This window comes from Cnephaeus nilssonii (genome assembly GCF_951640355.1).
Source record: "Cnephaeus nilssonii genome assembly, chromosome: 12".
Classification (NCBI taxonomy): Eukaryota; Metazoa; Chordata; class Mammalia; order Chiroptera; family Vespertilionidae; genus Cnephaeus; species Cnephaeus nilssonii.
The window spans coordinates 54,901,256-54,917,498 of record NC_137083.1 but is presented as its reverse complement, the minus strand read 5'-3'; the positions used below and the strand labels follow the sequence as shown (position 1 = coordinate 54,917,498).

General features: G+C 39.6%; 1 protein-coding gene across 1 annotated transcript in view; it reads left to right on the top strand.

Moving 5' to 3' along the window:
* AKR1D1 (aldo-keto reductase family 1 member D1) overlaps positions 1 to 16,243 on the top strand; it is a gene marked incomplete at its 5' end in the record, with an annotated part of 44,322 nt that overhangs the window by 7,021 nt on the left and 21,058 nt on the right. Inside the window, 3 exons of the mRNA XM_079786386.1 lie at positions 4,000 to 4,167; positions 11,571 to 11,687; positions 13,690 to 13,767. Of these exons, the coding sequence (XP_079642512.1) occupies positions 4,000 to 4,167; positions 11,571 to 11,687; positions 13,690 to 13,767 (363 nt within the window). The remainder of the gene's footprint in view (positions 1 to 3,999; positions 4,168 to 11,570; positions 11,688 to 13,689; positions 13,768 to 16,243) is intronic.

Genomic DNA, 16,243 nt, shown 5'->3' with positions numbered 1-16,243 from the left:
CAAATATCTGTCCAATTTCCCTAACACCATTTATTGAAGAGACTGTCTTGACTCCATTGTATGCTCTTGTCTCCTTTGTCAAATATTAATTGAGCCCTAACTGGTTTGGCTCAGTGGATAGAGCGTCGGCCTGCAGACTCAAGGGTCCCAGGTTTGATTCCGGTCAAGGGCATGTACCTTGGTTGCGGGCACATAACCAGTAGGGGGTATGCAGGAGGCGGCTGATGGATGTTTCTAACTCTCTATCCCTCTCCCTTCCTCTCTGTAAAAAATCAATAAAATATATATTTTTAAAATATATTAATTGAGCATAATGGCTTGGGTCGACTTCTGGGTTCTCTGTTCTGTTCCATTGGTCTATATGTCTGTCCTTGTGCCAGTACCAGGCAGTTTTGAGAACAGTGGCTTTGTAATATAGCTTGATATCTGGTATTGTGATACCTCCAACATCGTTCTTCCTTTTCAGGATTGCTGCAGCTATTCGGGTCTTTTTTATTATTATTATTCCATATGAATTTTTAAAGAGTTTGTTCTAGGTCTGTGAAATATGCTATTGGTATTTTAATGGGGATTGCATTGAATCTATAGATTGCTTTGGGTAGTATGGGCATTTTAATTATGTTGATTCTACCAATCCATGAACACAGTATATTCTTCCATTTGTTTGTCTTCTTCTATCTCTTTTTTCAGCATCCTGTAATTTTCTAAATACAGGTCCTTTACATCCTTGGTTAAATTTATTCCTAGGTATCTTACTTTTTTTGTTGCAATGGTAAATGGGATTGTTTTTTTTTAGTTTCTCTTTCTGTGAGTTCATTATTGGTATATAAAAAAGCCATAGATTTCTGGGTGTTAATTTTGTATCCGGCTACAGTGCTACATTCATTTATTAAGTCTAGTAGTAGATGAAGTCTTTAGGGTTTTTGATGTACAACATCATAACATCTGTGAATAATGACAGTTTTACTTCTTTTCCAATTTGGATGCCTTTTATTTCTTCTTCTTATCTGATCGCTATGGCTAGCACTTCAAGTACTATGTTGAACATGGGCAGTGAAAGTGGTCATCCCTGTCTTGTTCCTGTTCTAAGGGGAAATGGTTTTAGTTTTTGCTATAAGGCTTTTATTATCTTGAATTATGATCCCTCTATTCCCACTTTACTGAGAGTTTTTATCAGAAAAGGATATAGGATTTTGTCAAATGCCTTTTCTGCATCAATTGATATGATTATGTGATTTTTGTCTTTTAATTTGTTTATGTGACATATCACGTTTATTGATTTGTGGATATGGTACCAGCTTTGCATCCCTGGAATAAATCCCAATTGGTCATGGTGTATGATCTTTCTAATGTAATGCTGGATCCAGTTTGTTAAAATTTTGTTGAGGATTTTAGCATCTATGTTCATCAGGGACATTGGCCTATAATTCTCTTTCTTTGTAGTGTCTTTATCTGGTTTTGGGATTAGGGTAATGCTGGCTTCATAGAAAGAGCTTGGAATTGTGCCTTCCTCTTGAATTTTTTGAAATAGTCTGAGAGGGATAGTTTTAGTTCTTCTTTGAATATTTGGTAAAACTCCCCTGTGAAGCCATCCAGTTCAGAGCTTTGGTTTGCTGGAAGTATTTTTTATTACTGTTTCAATTTCATCAGTAGTTATCAGCCTATTCAGGTTTTTTTATTCTTCCTGATTGAGTTTTGGAAGATTGTATTTTTCTAGGACTATATCCTTTTGGTCAAGGTTGTCCAGTTTGTTGGAGTAAAGTTGTTCCTAGTTCTTTACAAACCTTTTGTATGTCTGTAGAGTCGGTTGTTACTTCACCTCTTTTATTTCTGATTTTGTTTATTTCGGTCCTCTCTGTTTCTTGGTGAGCCTGTCTAGAGGTTCATCAATCTTGTTTATCCTTTCAAAGAACGAGCTCTTGGTTTCATTGATCTTTGGTCTCTATGTCATTTATTTCTGCTTTGAACTTTATTATTTCCTTCCTTTTGGTTACTCTAGGATTTTCTTGTTGCTTTCTTTAAGTTGCAAGGTTAGATAATTTGTTACCTTATTTATTTATTTTTTATTTTTATTTTTTTAAGTAGGCCTGTAGAGCTATGAACTTCCCTCTCAGGACTGCTTTCACTGTGTCCCAATGATTTTGGATTTTTGTGTTTTCATTGTAATTTGTTTCCAGGATGCATTTTATTTCTTCTTTGATCTCTTTGGTAACCCAATCATTCTTTAAAAGCAGGCTATTTAGCCTCCAAGTGTTTGATTTTTTTTTTCATTGTTTTTATTGTAGTTGATGTCTAATTGTATGCCATTGTGATCTGAGAAGATGCTTGGTATGATTTCTATCTTCTTGAATTTGAAAAGACCTTGCCTGTGTCCTAATATGTGGTCTATCTTTGAAAATGTCCCATGTGCACTGGAGAAGAATGTATGTTCTGTAGCTTTGGGGTGAAATGTTCTGAAGATGTCAATTAAGTCCATCTGATCTAGTGAATCATTTAGGATTGCTGTTTCTTTGCTGATTATTTGTTTAGAGGATTTATCCAGTGGTGTCAATGGGGTATTAAAGTCCCCTTCTATGATTGTATTGCTATCTATCTCTCCCTTGATATTTTCCAGAAGTTTTTTTTTATGTATTTGGGTGCTCCTGTATAGGGTGCATATATATTTACCAGAGTTATATCTTGTTGAATTGCCCCCTTTAATATTATGAACTTGCCCTCCTTATCTCTTGTTGTGGCCTCTATTTTGTCAGATATAAGTATTGCTATCCCAGCTTTTTTTCTCATTTTTATTTGCCTACAAATTTTTTTTCCCATCCCTTCACTATCAATCTGTGTGAATTCATTATTCTGAGGTGGCTCTCTTGTAGACAGCAAATATATGGGTCATGTTTTCTTATCCATTCTGTTACCCTATGTCTTTTGATTGGAGCATTTAATCCATTTACATTTAATGTTATTATTGATAAGCACTTGTTTATCACCATTTTTATTCTTTATGCTTGTGTCCTTCTTGCCTTTCTATTTCTTCTTTTTATAGCAGTCCCTTTAGCATTTCTTGCATTTCTGGCTTGGTGGTAATAAACTCTCTTAGCCCTTTTTTGTCTGAGAGGCTCCTGATTCCACCTTCAATTTTGAATGATAGCCTTGCTTGGTATAGTATTCTTGTATTCAGTCCCTTGCTTTACATCACTTTGTATATTTCATTCCATTCCCTTCTGGCCTGATGTGTTTCTGTTGAGAAATCAGTTTTTATTCTAATGGGAGATCCATTGTAGGTAACTTTCTGTCTCTCTCTGGCAGCCTTTAAGATTCTTACTTTGTCACTGATGTTTGCAAATTTAATTATGATGTGTCTTGGTGTCAGTCTTTTTGGGTTCAACTTGTTTGGGACTCTATGTGCTTCTTGGACTTGTGTCATGTTTTTCCTGCAAATAGCAGGGAAGTTTTCTGTCATTATTTCTTCAAACAGGTTTTCTATTCCTTGCTCTGCTTCCTCTCCTTCTGATACCCCTATTATGCAGATGTTGTTTTGTTTTGTGTTGTCCCAAAGTTCCCTTAGGGTCTCCTCCTTCTTTTTAAGTTTTCTTTCCAGTTGCTGCTGTGTTTGTGTGTTTTTTCCTACCTTGTCTTCTAATTCGCTGATGTGGTCCTCAGCCTCTTCTAGTCTACTGTTGAAGCCTTCCATTGTGTTCTTTATTGCAGCTAGGTCATTCATTATTTCCTCTTGGTTCCTTTTCATGTTAGTGACATTCACATTCAGCTCACATTTCTGAAACCACAAAGCTAAGGGCAGACCTGGGATGGATTGAGTCTCCCACTGAGGATGGAATGCTCCCTAGAAGGTCAGTTTCTCCAGCCTCTAGATACCATCTTCCAATCACAACAGCATGGAACTGGGAATTTGTCATTTTCACTCTACAGCAGTATCCTGATTAATACCGATTAAACTAAATGAAAGACTCATTCCTTTTCTGACAAACTTCAAACCCTTTATTTCAGACCATTAAGGGGAGATGTAGAGAAGCAGTGAAGCTCGCCATTGATGTTGGATACCAGTATATTGATGGGGCCTACAGCTACCAGAATGAGGACGAAGTAGGTGAAGCCATCAGAGAGAAGATAGCAGAAGGAAGGGTGAGGAGAGAGGATATTTTCTACTGCGGAAAGGTGAGAGCCTCCCTTCACCCTCCACCCCCTCATATTAATGATGGACCTGATGTCACTTTTCTCTGCCCAAGAATGTTGGACTCACGAAGAGGAGTGAATTTTCAACTGCCAAATTCATTACTCATGCCAAGATGTTAGGGACTAATAAGCCCCTTGAAGTGGGCTCCGGACAAAGCTCTTTCTTCATACTTGGGCACAGATTTAAAACAATATGCAAAGAACCAAGTCTATAGAGCAAAAATTAGGGAAGTGGAGGGAAAGGAGGAGATGGTTCATATTACAGAAGCATTTGCTAAAGGTTTCTTTAAATGAGCCGCCTTCTTTTGTGCCTATTTGTTCATAAATAACTAATTCTTTTTTTATTAAATCTTTATTGTTTAAAGTATTACATATGTCCCCCATTGAGCCCTTCTAGCCCACCTCCAACACCCACCCCAGGCCTTCACCATCCTATTGTCTGTGTCCATGAATATATATATATATATATATATATATATATATATATATATATATTCTTTGGTTTATCTCTTCCCACCCACCCGCTGTTATTCAACAGTCTGTTCAATGCTTCTATGTCTCTGGATCTATTTTGTTCATCAGTTTATTTTGTTCATTAAATTCCACTTATGAGTGAGATCATGTGCTACTTGTCTTTCTCTGACTAGACTTATTTTGCTTAGCATAATATGCTAAAGGTCCCTCCATGCTTTCTCAAAGAGTAAGAGTTCCTTTTTTCTGGTGCATAGTATCTATCTATCTATATAAAAGCCTAAGCGACTGGCTGATCGACCAGTAGCTATGATAGGCACTGACCACCAGGGGCAGATGGTCAATGCAGGAGCTGCCCCCTGGTGGTCAGTGTGCTCCCACAGTGGGAGTGCTACTCAGCTGACCACCAGGCGCCAGACGCCAGGCTCATGGCTGGTGAGCACTGCTGTAGTGGCACGAGCCTCTCCCGATTGGAGTGACTGGGCGTGAGCCCATAGCAGGCACAGCAGAGCCGGGAGGCAGGAGCAGCAGGTGGCGTTGAACTGCCAGTTTTCGGCCTAATCCCTGCAGGCCATGCCTAGGGACCCCACCAGTGCACAATTCTTGCACCAGGCCTCTAATTCCATGATATAAATGTAACACAGCTTTTTTATCCACTCATCTACTAATGGACACTGGGGCTTTTTCCAGACCTTAGCTTTTATAAATTGTGCTATGAACATAGGGGTGCATATATTCTTTCTGGTTAGTGTTTCAGGTTTCTTAGGATATATTCCTTGAAGTGGGACCACTGGGTCAAGAGGCAGTTCCATATTTAATTTTTTTAGGAAACTCCATAATGTTTTCCATAATGGCTGCACCAGTCTACAGTCCCACCAGCAGTGTATTAGGGTTCCCTTTTCTCCACATCCTCGCCATCACTTGTCATTTGTTGATTTACTGATAGTAGCCATTCTGGCAAGTGTGAGGTGATACCTCATTGTTGTTTTAATTTGGATGTCTCTGATGATCAGTGGCTTTGAGCACCTTTCCATATGTCTCTTGGCCATGTGTATATCCACTTTGGTAAGTGTCTATTTAGGTCCTTTGCCCATTTTTTAATTGGATTGTTTTTCTTCCTTTTGTTAAGTTGTATGACTTCCTTATATATTGTTTTCTGTTGTTTTTTTAAAATATATTTTTATTGATTTTCAGTTAGAAAGGGAAAGGGAGAGAGAGATAGAAACATCAATAATGAGAGAAAATCATTGATGGGCTGCCTCCTGCATGTCCCCTACTGGAGATCGAGCATGCAACCTTGGCATGTACCGGTTATGTACCCTTAACCGGAATCGAACCTGGGACCCTACAGTCTGCAGGCCAAAAATTTATACACTGAGCCAAACCAGCTTGGGCTCCTTATATATTTTGGATATTAACCCTTTGTAAGATATATCATTGCCAAATATTGTGGGCTCCCTTTTCATTTTATTGATGGTTTCAGCCAACCTTCGTGGTCCCCCCCTGCCCAGCTGCACCTGGGGCAGTGCCGAGGTTCAAAGGGTATCTGCGGAGTGAGCAGGGTTCCTCCAGCCGATGGGGTCCCTTGGTCTGGCCTGCAGGAATTGGGCCAAAACCGGCAGTCTGACATCCCTCGAGGGGTCCCGGAGTGCGAGAGGGCACTCTGCAAAGTTGCTGTTGCTTGGCAGTTCCTGTGTTGAGCATCTGCCCCCTGGTGGTCATTGCGTGTCATAGCTACCGGTTGGATGGTCTAACAGTTGCTTAGGCATATATATATATATATATGATTATATTTATGTCTTTTATCATAGAGCACTAATTCTTTATTGAGCTATAATTCACGTACCAAAAGTTCACCATTTTGAATAAGTAATTATTTGGATATTCATAAAAGTTGCATAACCATAACCACTACCTAATTTCAGAATATTTTCATCACTCTAAAAAAACAACAACACCCCATGCCCACTAGCAATCACTTCTATTTATCCCTTTCCTCAAGTCAATTGTGATCATTACCTACTTTCTGTCTCTATCATTTTCCTATTTTGGACATTTCATACAAATGGAATCATACAATAAGTGGCCTTTTTGGTCTAGCTTCTTTCATTTAGTATAATGTTTCTAGGTCCATCCAAGTTGTAACATGTATCTTTTCATGGCCAAATAGTATCCCATTGTATGGATATACCACCTTTTGTTTAGATCACTACCTTGTGAGCAATTTAAACTTCCAGTGTTATATACCACTATTCATTGAAGAGCATTCAGAAAGATAAAGCATCACGATTAAAATGAAAGCCAATAGGAATAAAGAATGTATATTCACAGGCAGCTGTGCAGGAATAAAGCTGTAGAACTTTAGAGAACTTATAATACAATTCTCCTAAGGAACCTAAAGAAAAAAAGATACTGCTTCTGATTTGACCCTCTCCCCAGACCTCCCCTCATCGCAGCTCCCCACTCAGTCTCTTTCCAAGTTCTCTAGGGATTTTCAATTCCCCAAATCACCAGCCACTTATGGGATATGATTCCGAGGGGGCCACATGGAGCCACTGTCCCAAAATATCAACCTGAAGCTTTCCACTTTATTATAGCTTTACCATTCTGATGCCTAAAGATTTTATTATTACAGTCTCTCAGTAGAGTAAAACCTTAAACCTTAAACAGGTGCTCTCCAAATGTTTCCACAGAGGGCTAAACTTGAATTCACATTGTGAGGACTACACCAAAGCAACCTGCCCAAACCCAGAAAGACTTTTGAAAACTTTGACTTACCTTAAAATTTTTAAAACTCCTACATTATCTCCATATTTTATCCTTGTTTGTTTCATGCAATAATGAGATTTTTAATAAACAGAATTTTCACTGGCATGGGGTGGCAGCAATAACGCCAAAGGGGCCTACAGTAACAATAAAAAACATTTTCCCACTATGCTCTCCACCTGAAGTTTTCTCTTGTCTGTGCTTTCAAGGCTAAAAAAATAAAATTATTGCCTGACATAATTTAAAAGAAAAGATAAAGATCACATTTTACTAATTTTGCTTGCCCTTACTTGTGACAAAAAGGGTAGAACTTTTTTCCCCACAGTAATATTTCAGCAAATTTGATGCTTCAAGAAGATATACTAATTTATCCTGAGATGCTTACTACCCCTCAGCAACCTATGCTGTACAGACTTTAAAGCTACACATGCTCCTACTTGACAACCCAAGCCTTATTCTTTCATTATCTAACTCTTTCAAGAATGAGTAATTTCTTTTTATTTTTATTTTTTTGTTAAGCTATCTAAGTTTATCTTATTAACTTTATTTTTTTCCAGCCTTATCTATATATATAAAAGCCTAATAAGAAAATTGTCCCCTCGGGAGTTCAATCGGGAGACTGGGAGTTCGATCGCTCACTATGATGTGCACAGACCACCCAGGGGCAGTGCAGAATGAAGGGAGGCACTGGCCAGCAGCCAGGGGAAGGAAGGCCCTGGCCAGCAGCCGGAAGGCCCTGATTGGCCCTGAAAGCCGGCCAGGCCTAGGGACCCTACCCATGCACGAATTTCATGCACCGGGCCTCTAGTTGAGATATAATTGACATATAACATTATGTGAACTCGTGTACAACATGTTCATTTGAAACACTTATAGATTGCAAAATGATTTTCAACATAATGTTAGCTAACACCTCCATCTCTTCACATCATTATCATTCCTTTTTTTGTGGTGAGAAAAGATTTAAGACTTACTCTCTTAGCAACTTTAAAGTATACAATGCAGTATTATTAACCTCAAATACCATGTTGTACATTAGCTCCCCAGAACTTACTCATCTCATAACTAGTAGTTTATACCCTTTGACCAACATCTCCCCATTTTCATTCATGGTTAGCTGTCTAATTGTTGGCCTTGTTGTGGGATAAGGCTGAGGTCTCATACACTGCCATTTTGGTGACATTATGGTTTCAAACAGTCATGTAGTAACTTCTTAGTAGGAATTGACAAAATTTCCCTGGGGTCTGAGTACAACCAAATGAGAACAAAAGAGCAGTAAGAGGAAATCTAAATCTTTGCAATAATTTAAAACTTCACCAGCTTCTGCATTGCCTGTGACAATGTGAAGGATCCAGTGAAGATTTTCACACAACCACATTTCTTGCTCAAATGAAGCACATCCTTTATCAGAGTTATATGAAAATAAAGTGGCCAGGTCAGCACAACTATTCAGGTACATGCTTCCTAGTTACACAGTGAGGAAAAGTTTAAGTACTGAGAGTCAATTAGGAAATTAGCACTGCACAGAGGAAGGGTTGTCTCCAAATTAGGTCCTCTGTGGTTCAGGTGAATCTTTAAGTCTCTGGTCCATTCATCTTATTTTTAAAATAATTTTTATCTTTCAATAACAGTTAATGTACAATATTATATTAGCTTCTGGTGTACAACCCAGTGATTAGATATTTACATAACTTACGAAGTGCTCTCCCTGATAAATCTAGGACTCATCTGACACCATACATAGTTATTACAATACTTGGGGCACGGTGCATGAAATTCATGCATGGGGGTAGGGGGGTCCCTCAGCCTAACCTGCACCCTCTCCAATCTGGGAGCCCTCAGGGGATGTCCTACTGATGTATTAGGCCTGCTCCCCGTGGTTCTCTGCTCTCTGGGGACCTGCCTGCTTGACGCCACCACAGGCCCTGGTGTCTGCTCTCTTTGGGAGCCTGCTTGCCCTTAGCCATCGGGGCCAGGGGCAAGCAGGACCCTGCTGTCTGCTCTCTGTGGGGGCCCTGCAGGGGACTGCTTGCCCCTCGCTGCCACGGCCAGGGGAAAGCAGGGCCCTGCTGTCTGCTTGCTCACTGGGGGGTACGTTTCTGCCCCACCCCTGACCACTTGCGCGTGTGCCGGCTCAGCGCCTGGGTCCGGGGATGTTCCTGCCCTGCCCCCGGCTGCTCCATGTCTACACACATAGGCCTTGGAGTGGCCGGGGGTTGTTCCAGGACCCCAGCTGCTCCGAGCCTACACGCGGACCTACAGGCTCAGAGCAGCCTGGTTCCTGAGGATGCCTATCCCCGGGACGCAGGCTGCTTGGCACCAGCACACGCATAAGTGGCCGCCCGCCCCCGGCTATTCCGTGCCTGTGCACATAGGCCCAGAGTGGCTGGGGGTCGTTCCAGGACCCCAGCTGCTCCAGGCCTATGTATGGGCCTACAGGCTCAGAGCAGCCTGGGTCCCAAGAACACCTGTCCCTGGGATACAGGCTGCTTGGTGCTGGCATGTGCACAAGCTGCCACCCCACCCCCAGCTGTTCCCCACCTGCGTATGCAAATTAACCTGTCATTTTGTTGGGTTAATTTGCATAGACACTCCTGATTGGCTGATGGGTGTCACGGAGGTATAGTCAATTTGCATATGTCTCTTTTATTAGTGTAAATTATCAACTATACTAGAGGCCCGGTGCACAAAATTTGTGCACTCAGGAGGGGCTGTTCACCAGCCTGGCCTGTGCCCTCTCACAGTGTGGTAGCCCTATGATCTATCTCCCAAAAAAGGTAGGCCCTGCCCACCCATCCAGGGTTCCTCGATGCATTGCCCCAAAGAGGTAGGCCAGAGCCAGAAGTCCCACCCCCGGCATCACCACATGGAGCCGCGGGACCCGCCTCCGCGCCATGCACACAGTGTCACATCCCCGCCCACCCACGTGCACCCGCTGCGCATGCAGTCTCCTGATGATAGATTGTTATGGTGTGATGGTGTGAGGGCATGACAACCACATATGCTTTTATTAGTATAGATTCCCTATGCTATGCTTTACACCCCCATGACTCTTCTGTAACTACAAATCCAATTTGTACTTCTTAATCCCTTCATGTTTTTCACACATCCCCCCAACTCTCCTCCCATCTGGCAACCATCCAAATGGTCTCTGCATCTGTGAGTCTGTTTCTGTTGCAGCTTGTTCATTCATTTTGTTTTCTAGATTACACATATAAGTGAAATCACATGACATTTGCCTTTTTCTTTTTGTCTTATGTCACTCAGCACAGTATCCTGTAGATCCACCCATGCTGTTGCTGATGGCAAGATTTCATTCTCGTTTTTTTAATATATTTTATTGATTTTTTTTTTAACAGAGAGGAAGGGAGAGGGATAGAGAGTTAGAAACATTGATGAGAGAGAAACATCAATCAGCTGCCTCCTGCACACCTCCTACTAGGGATGTGCCCACAACCAAGGTACATGCTCTTGACCGGAATCGAACCTGGGACCCCTCAGTCCACAGGCCGATGCTCTATCCACTGGGTCCCAAGAACACCTGTCCCTGGGACACAGGCTGTTAGGGCTAGATTTCATTCTTTTTAATGGCTCAGTCATATTCCATTGCATATATGCACTACTTCCTTATCCACTCACCTACTGATGGGCACTTGGGTTACTTCCATATCTTGGCTATTGTAAATAATGCTGCGATGAACATATGGATACGTATTCTGGTATTATATTCTTTTTTTAAATATATTTTTTATTGATTTCAGAGAGGACAGAAGAGGGAGAGAGAAAGAAAACACCAATGATGATAGAGAATCATTGATCAGCTGCCTCCTGAACACCCCCCACTGGAGATTGAGCCTGAAACCCAAATATGTGCCCTTGACTGGAATCGAACCCAGGACCTTTCAGTCCTCAGGCTTACACTCTATCCACTGAGCCAAACCAGCTAAGGCAATTCTGGTATTATAGTCTGATAAAGTTATACTATGGGTGTCAAGAGTTATATCAGCTTATCCTATATTCAGATGAAACTTCAGCATAAACATTCTTATGCAATAAAATGAATAAAGGCCTTGTAAAAAATAAAGAGCTGCATTCTTTTCTTTTAAAGAGAGTGGATGTCATTAATTATCCCCTTTTTATTCTTTCAGCTGTGGGCTACATATTTTGACCCAGAGAGAGTTCTCCCATGCCTGCAGAAGACACTCCAGCTCCTCCACCTAGATTATGTTGATCTTTACATCATGGAAATGCCCATGGCTCTTAAGGTGAGTTCAGACACCTAAAGGTTTGGCCTCTGCTCTTTGGCAGCCATGAGCCAGCAGCCATGTGCATGAAGCTAGTTCATTACTTACCACCACAGAATGTTATCGTTCTGTTACTGTAGGTCAGGCAGCACTGACCTAGCCTAACAAATGCCCAGAAAGATTATGTGTAGCAGACTCAGGCTTGGATCCCATGTTTCTTGATTCCTAATCCAATGCACTTTTTATTATAGCACATCTTTACAATGGTAGTTTAAATTCTCTCCATCAAACCATCAAGTAGTCCCCAAACAGTAGTCCATATTTTACCTGTCCAGCATCCAGACACACCCTTCTTCCCACTCACATAATCATTAAAATGTTCCTGCATGAAATAATGCAAAATTATGTAGACAACTGAAAACTTACTCACCTTCCACCCCCCAAAGGGGTTAAATAACCCCAAGAATGGTCAGGTTTTTGGGGGATCCGCAACAAGATCATGGTGATAGTTATTCCTCTAGTTCAAATGTACTTCTTCCTTAAACTTTCTCAATCTATGGACTCAGTGGTAATTTAACCACCAACAACACATCCCATATACACTGCTGAAGAGAAGTAACTGCTTTAAAATGTCTCCGAGGGAAGGAGAAACTGAAAATGAAACTGGTCATTGAGGTGGCCAGATTTCCTTTACACAAGCAACCTGCTGCCCCTGTTCTGTTCTCTGGACGCTCTTTCCTTGATGACTCTTCTCTATGGTCACATCCAAGAGGGACTTTGGAAAAGATTCCCCTTTTGCATCCTTGATAGGAGTTTGCAGGCTTCACAATGGCCTTGGTTAATCAAAGGCTTTCAATGGCCAGTTTGGGATTTCATGGACAGACAATATCCCTTAAAATTTTGCTTGGCTTTCAGTAAATTCACATTCAGTCAGCTCCATTAAAGAATAATTAAAACTAGAAATATTATTGTATCTAGTCCTTAGCCTGTGGAATCTCCTATTCCCCCTCATCTGATCAGTCCTCAGCTAATGCCCACTTCTGACTTGAAATAATACAAAACAGGGAGGCACAGGTCACGCATTCTTTGCACCCAGTCTCCATCTCATTGGATGGTGCTCCTTTGTTGGATATGGCATCATTGACCTGAGATCTTGCCTTCGGAAAGAAATGGACAAGGATTCTCCCAAAGTCCAATTTTTTTTCCCCTCTAGGATTCTTACCTTCCTGCCTTGGCTGACACTGACTTTTCTAACTCTAGAAGGCTCAGAGCTGAACTTCTGCCATTTGGGGAAGCATATAGAAGCAGAAAGTACCTGTTTTAGCAAAATATGATCTTACCACTCATCTTACAAGCCAAGGAGCAATAAACACATTTATATTTCTTCAGGACCTGACTGTAGACTGCAAATATGGCCAACAAACTAACACGCAACGTTTTCCTACTAAGTTCCCTAAAGCTCCAACCTTAGTAGGCTCATTGTCAGAGTCTCAAGACACAACAAGGCAACATTTTAACAAGATGCCTTGCTATTGTATAGCAAGAATATCCAATTCTCAGCTGGAAAATCATCAATATCCACAACCCCATATTGACCTAGCCAATCCCACACTCTTTGTTCATTACTTGCCATACCCAACACCTTTGTTTTAGTCAGAACTCTTGTTATGAATGGCAGAAATCCAACTCAAATTGACGTTAGAATTCCAAGGGATATCTAATTCTACAATGACTGGATCCAGAAGTTCAAACTATGTATCTACACTCTGGCCCTTTCTCAAAAATCTTTTTCTATATGATGACAAATGCCCATTGACATGCCAGTCCTTTCTTATCAATACAAGTTAAGAATTCAGAGGAAGAGAGACTACACGGGACAAATTGTTAAAAATCGGGACTGTCCCGCCAAAAGCGGGACGTCTGGTCACCTTAGTATATTGGCATAAAGACAATTCAAATTCCATCATTTCAATTCCCAGATATAAATAAAATGAATTACACTTGTTTTTGTTTTACTTTTCAGCCTGGAGATAAAATTCATCCTAGAGATAAGAAAGGCAATTGGTTATATAACAATTCAAATCTGTGTGCTACTTGGGAGGTAAGTTCAAGTGGGCCTTTTATTCTTTTATTTTAAAAGACTACATTTCTGAATTGTGACCTGATTACTCCTGTTTGATTTAGGAAGAGATGCAGCCTTTACTCTCTCATTCCAAACTCTGAAGTCTGGGAATTTACTCTAATGAGTACAACATTGCTTTCTAATGGGTGCCCCCCTCTAGGTAACAGTTGAAGACCTGAAGGGTGGAGTTGTTTTGAGGGGTGAGGAGGCAGATACTAGTTTTCTGGTCCCTGGGGCTCTCTACCCAAGAGACCGTATACTCACTCCTGATGTCATCGAGCTGAGTAGATTTGGAGTCTGGTGTTTCCCTCTAAGGGTCTGCCTGACAGGTTAGCCAGTATCCCCAGGAGAAAATAACCTCATTGCTCAAAATAACAAGGTATTTATTTCACAAGGAAACAACATATCTCAATTACAGATCCCAACATAAACAGAACAGAGAACCAAGGCCTTTTAAATTAGCCAATTAATATATTAAAGGAGATAAGAAAAGATATTAGCAATGTGAAGTAAGAAAACATTTTTAAAAAGCAAGCATTAAGTAATAATTAGGAAAATTAAAACACAATGCAATAGATGGGATAAATGTGAAATGGATATAAAAAAAGGGATCAAAATGAAAGATCAGAATGAGGAAATCTCCCAATATGAAGTAGGAAAAGACAAGAAAAAAATTAAATTAAATATGAAAAAAAAGCTAAGAGATGTATAGTACTTAGAATTTTCAGTACTCACATAATAGAAAAAAACAAGAAAGAAAGGAAAAGGAAGAGATAATATTTAAAGGGAAAAACAAAACAAAACAGAGATATTGAATGAGCATAGATTACCAAAGATGAAAGAGAAGGAAACCCACACCTAGACACAATATAGAGAAATTGAAGAATATCAAATATAAAGAGAAAATGTTAATGCTTCCAGAGTATAGCAAACAAGTCAGTAAAAGGGACAAAATGGGATAATAAAAGATAATCCAAGAGAAGGCAAAAAAAGAAAAACAGAAGGTAAATGAATAGATGAGGAAATAAAAAAACAAATATCAAGATGAAAGATTTAAACTCAGTGATATCAATAATCACAGTATAGATACATATTTGAAACAATGCAATTAAAAGGCAGAGGTCAGAATGGATAAAAAGAAAAACCCCACTATATGTTATATACAAGAAACCCATTTTAAATAAAAATGTTTATACAAACATGTTTAAAGTCAAAGGTTTAAAAAATTATAGGACAGGGAAAAATATACTATGCTAACAGTAATAAAAAGAAAGCTGGAGTAGCTATTTTAATATCAACAAAGATTCCAGAGGCTCTTTATTCCCAGGGATAAAGAACATTGTTTTATACTAAAAAGGTAATAAATCCTAAATATCTATGCACCTAATAACAAAACTCCAAAAATACCTGAAGCATAAACTAAGAAAACTGAAAAGAGAAAGGCAATAAAAGAGTCAGTCATACTAGTATATAATGAGATTGGTATCAGTTTTGTTTTGATTGGTTCTGTTATATTATCAGGAGCACAGGGTGCAAAAGAGATAACAGAATAGTATTTTCAAAGTATTGAAGAATAAAGAACATTGAACTTGAACTTTATATCCAAACTGTAAGACAAAAATGATGCATGATGAAAATATTTTCATATCCACACACTGCTCAGAAGTTTTGCCAAATAAAGACCAGCATTGAAAACTACTACTAAATAAGAGGAGTAAAAATCTAAAAGATGCTCCAAGAAGTTTATAAACTGAAAGTACTCAAATCAAACCTGATATAGTTTTTATTATCTATAAAATTATCTAATATTAAGTAAAAAGAGAAAAATATACCTGTAATAATAGGAAATTAAATTCTGCATAGACTATTAATATCATAGCTGTTGGGGGTGGGGGTAAATCAAGGAATGTGTGAGCATATAAGTTCTTATCTTTATTAAAGAAAAGATATAGATATAAACTTTTTAAAAGAAAGTATTAAAAAGAAAGATAAAAGTGGGAAAAACTGAAGTAAGAAATTAAGATGGTAGAAACAATCCAAATATATTTATAGTTACAATAAATATGAACTAAATTCACCTACTAAAAGACAAAGACTGACAGATTAGAATTAGGCACATCTAAACATAAAGACATGTGAAAAATTAGGCTGGGCCTAATTTTATATTAAAATTTAAAGGGGGGGGGAATCTTATCAGTCTAATACTTAGAAAAAGTTATTTAATACTAGAGGCCTAGTGTACAAAATTCATGCATGGGTAGGATCCCTATGCCTGGCCAGCGATCATGGCCGATCAGGGCCTTCCAGCTGCCAGACAGGGTCTTCCTTCATTCCATGCCGCCCTCTGGTGGTCAGCATACATATCGAGTGGTCCAACTCCAGGTCGGTCGAACTCCCAAGGGGACAATTTGCATATTAGCCTTTTATTATATAGGATCAGACAACATAGTTTTTT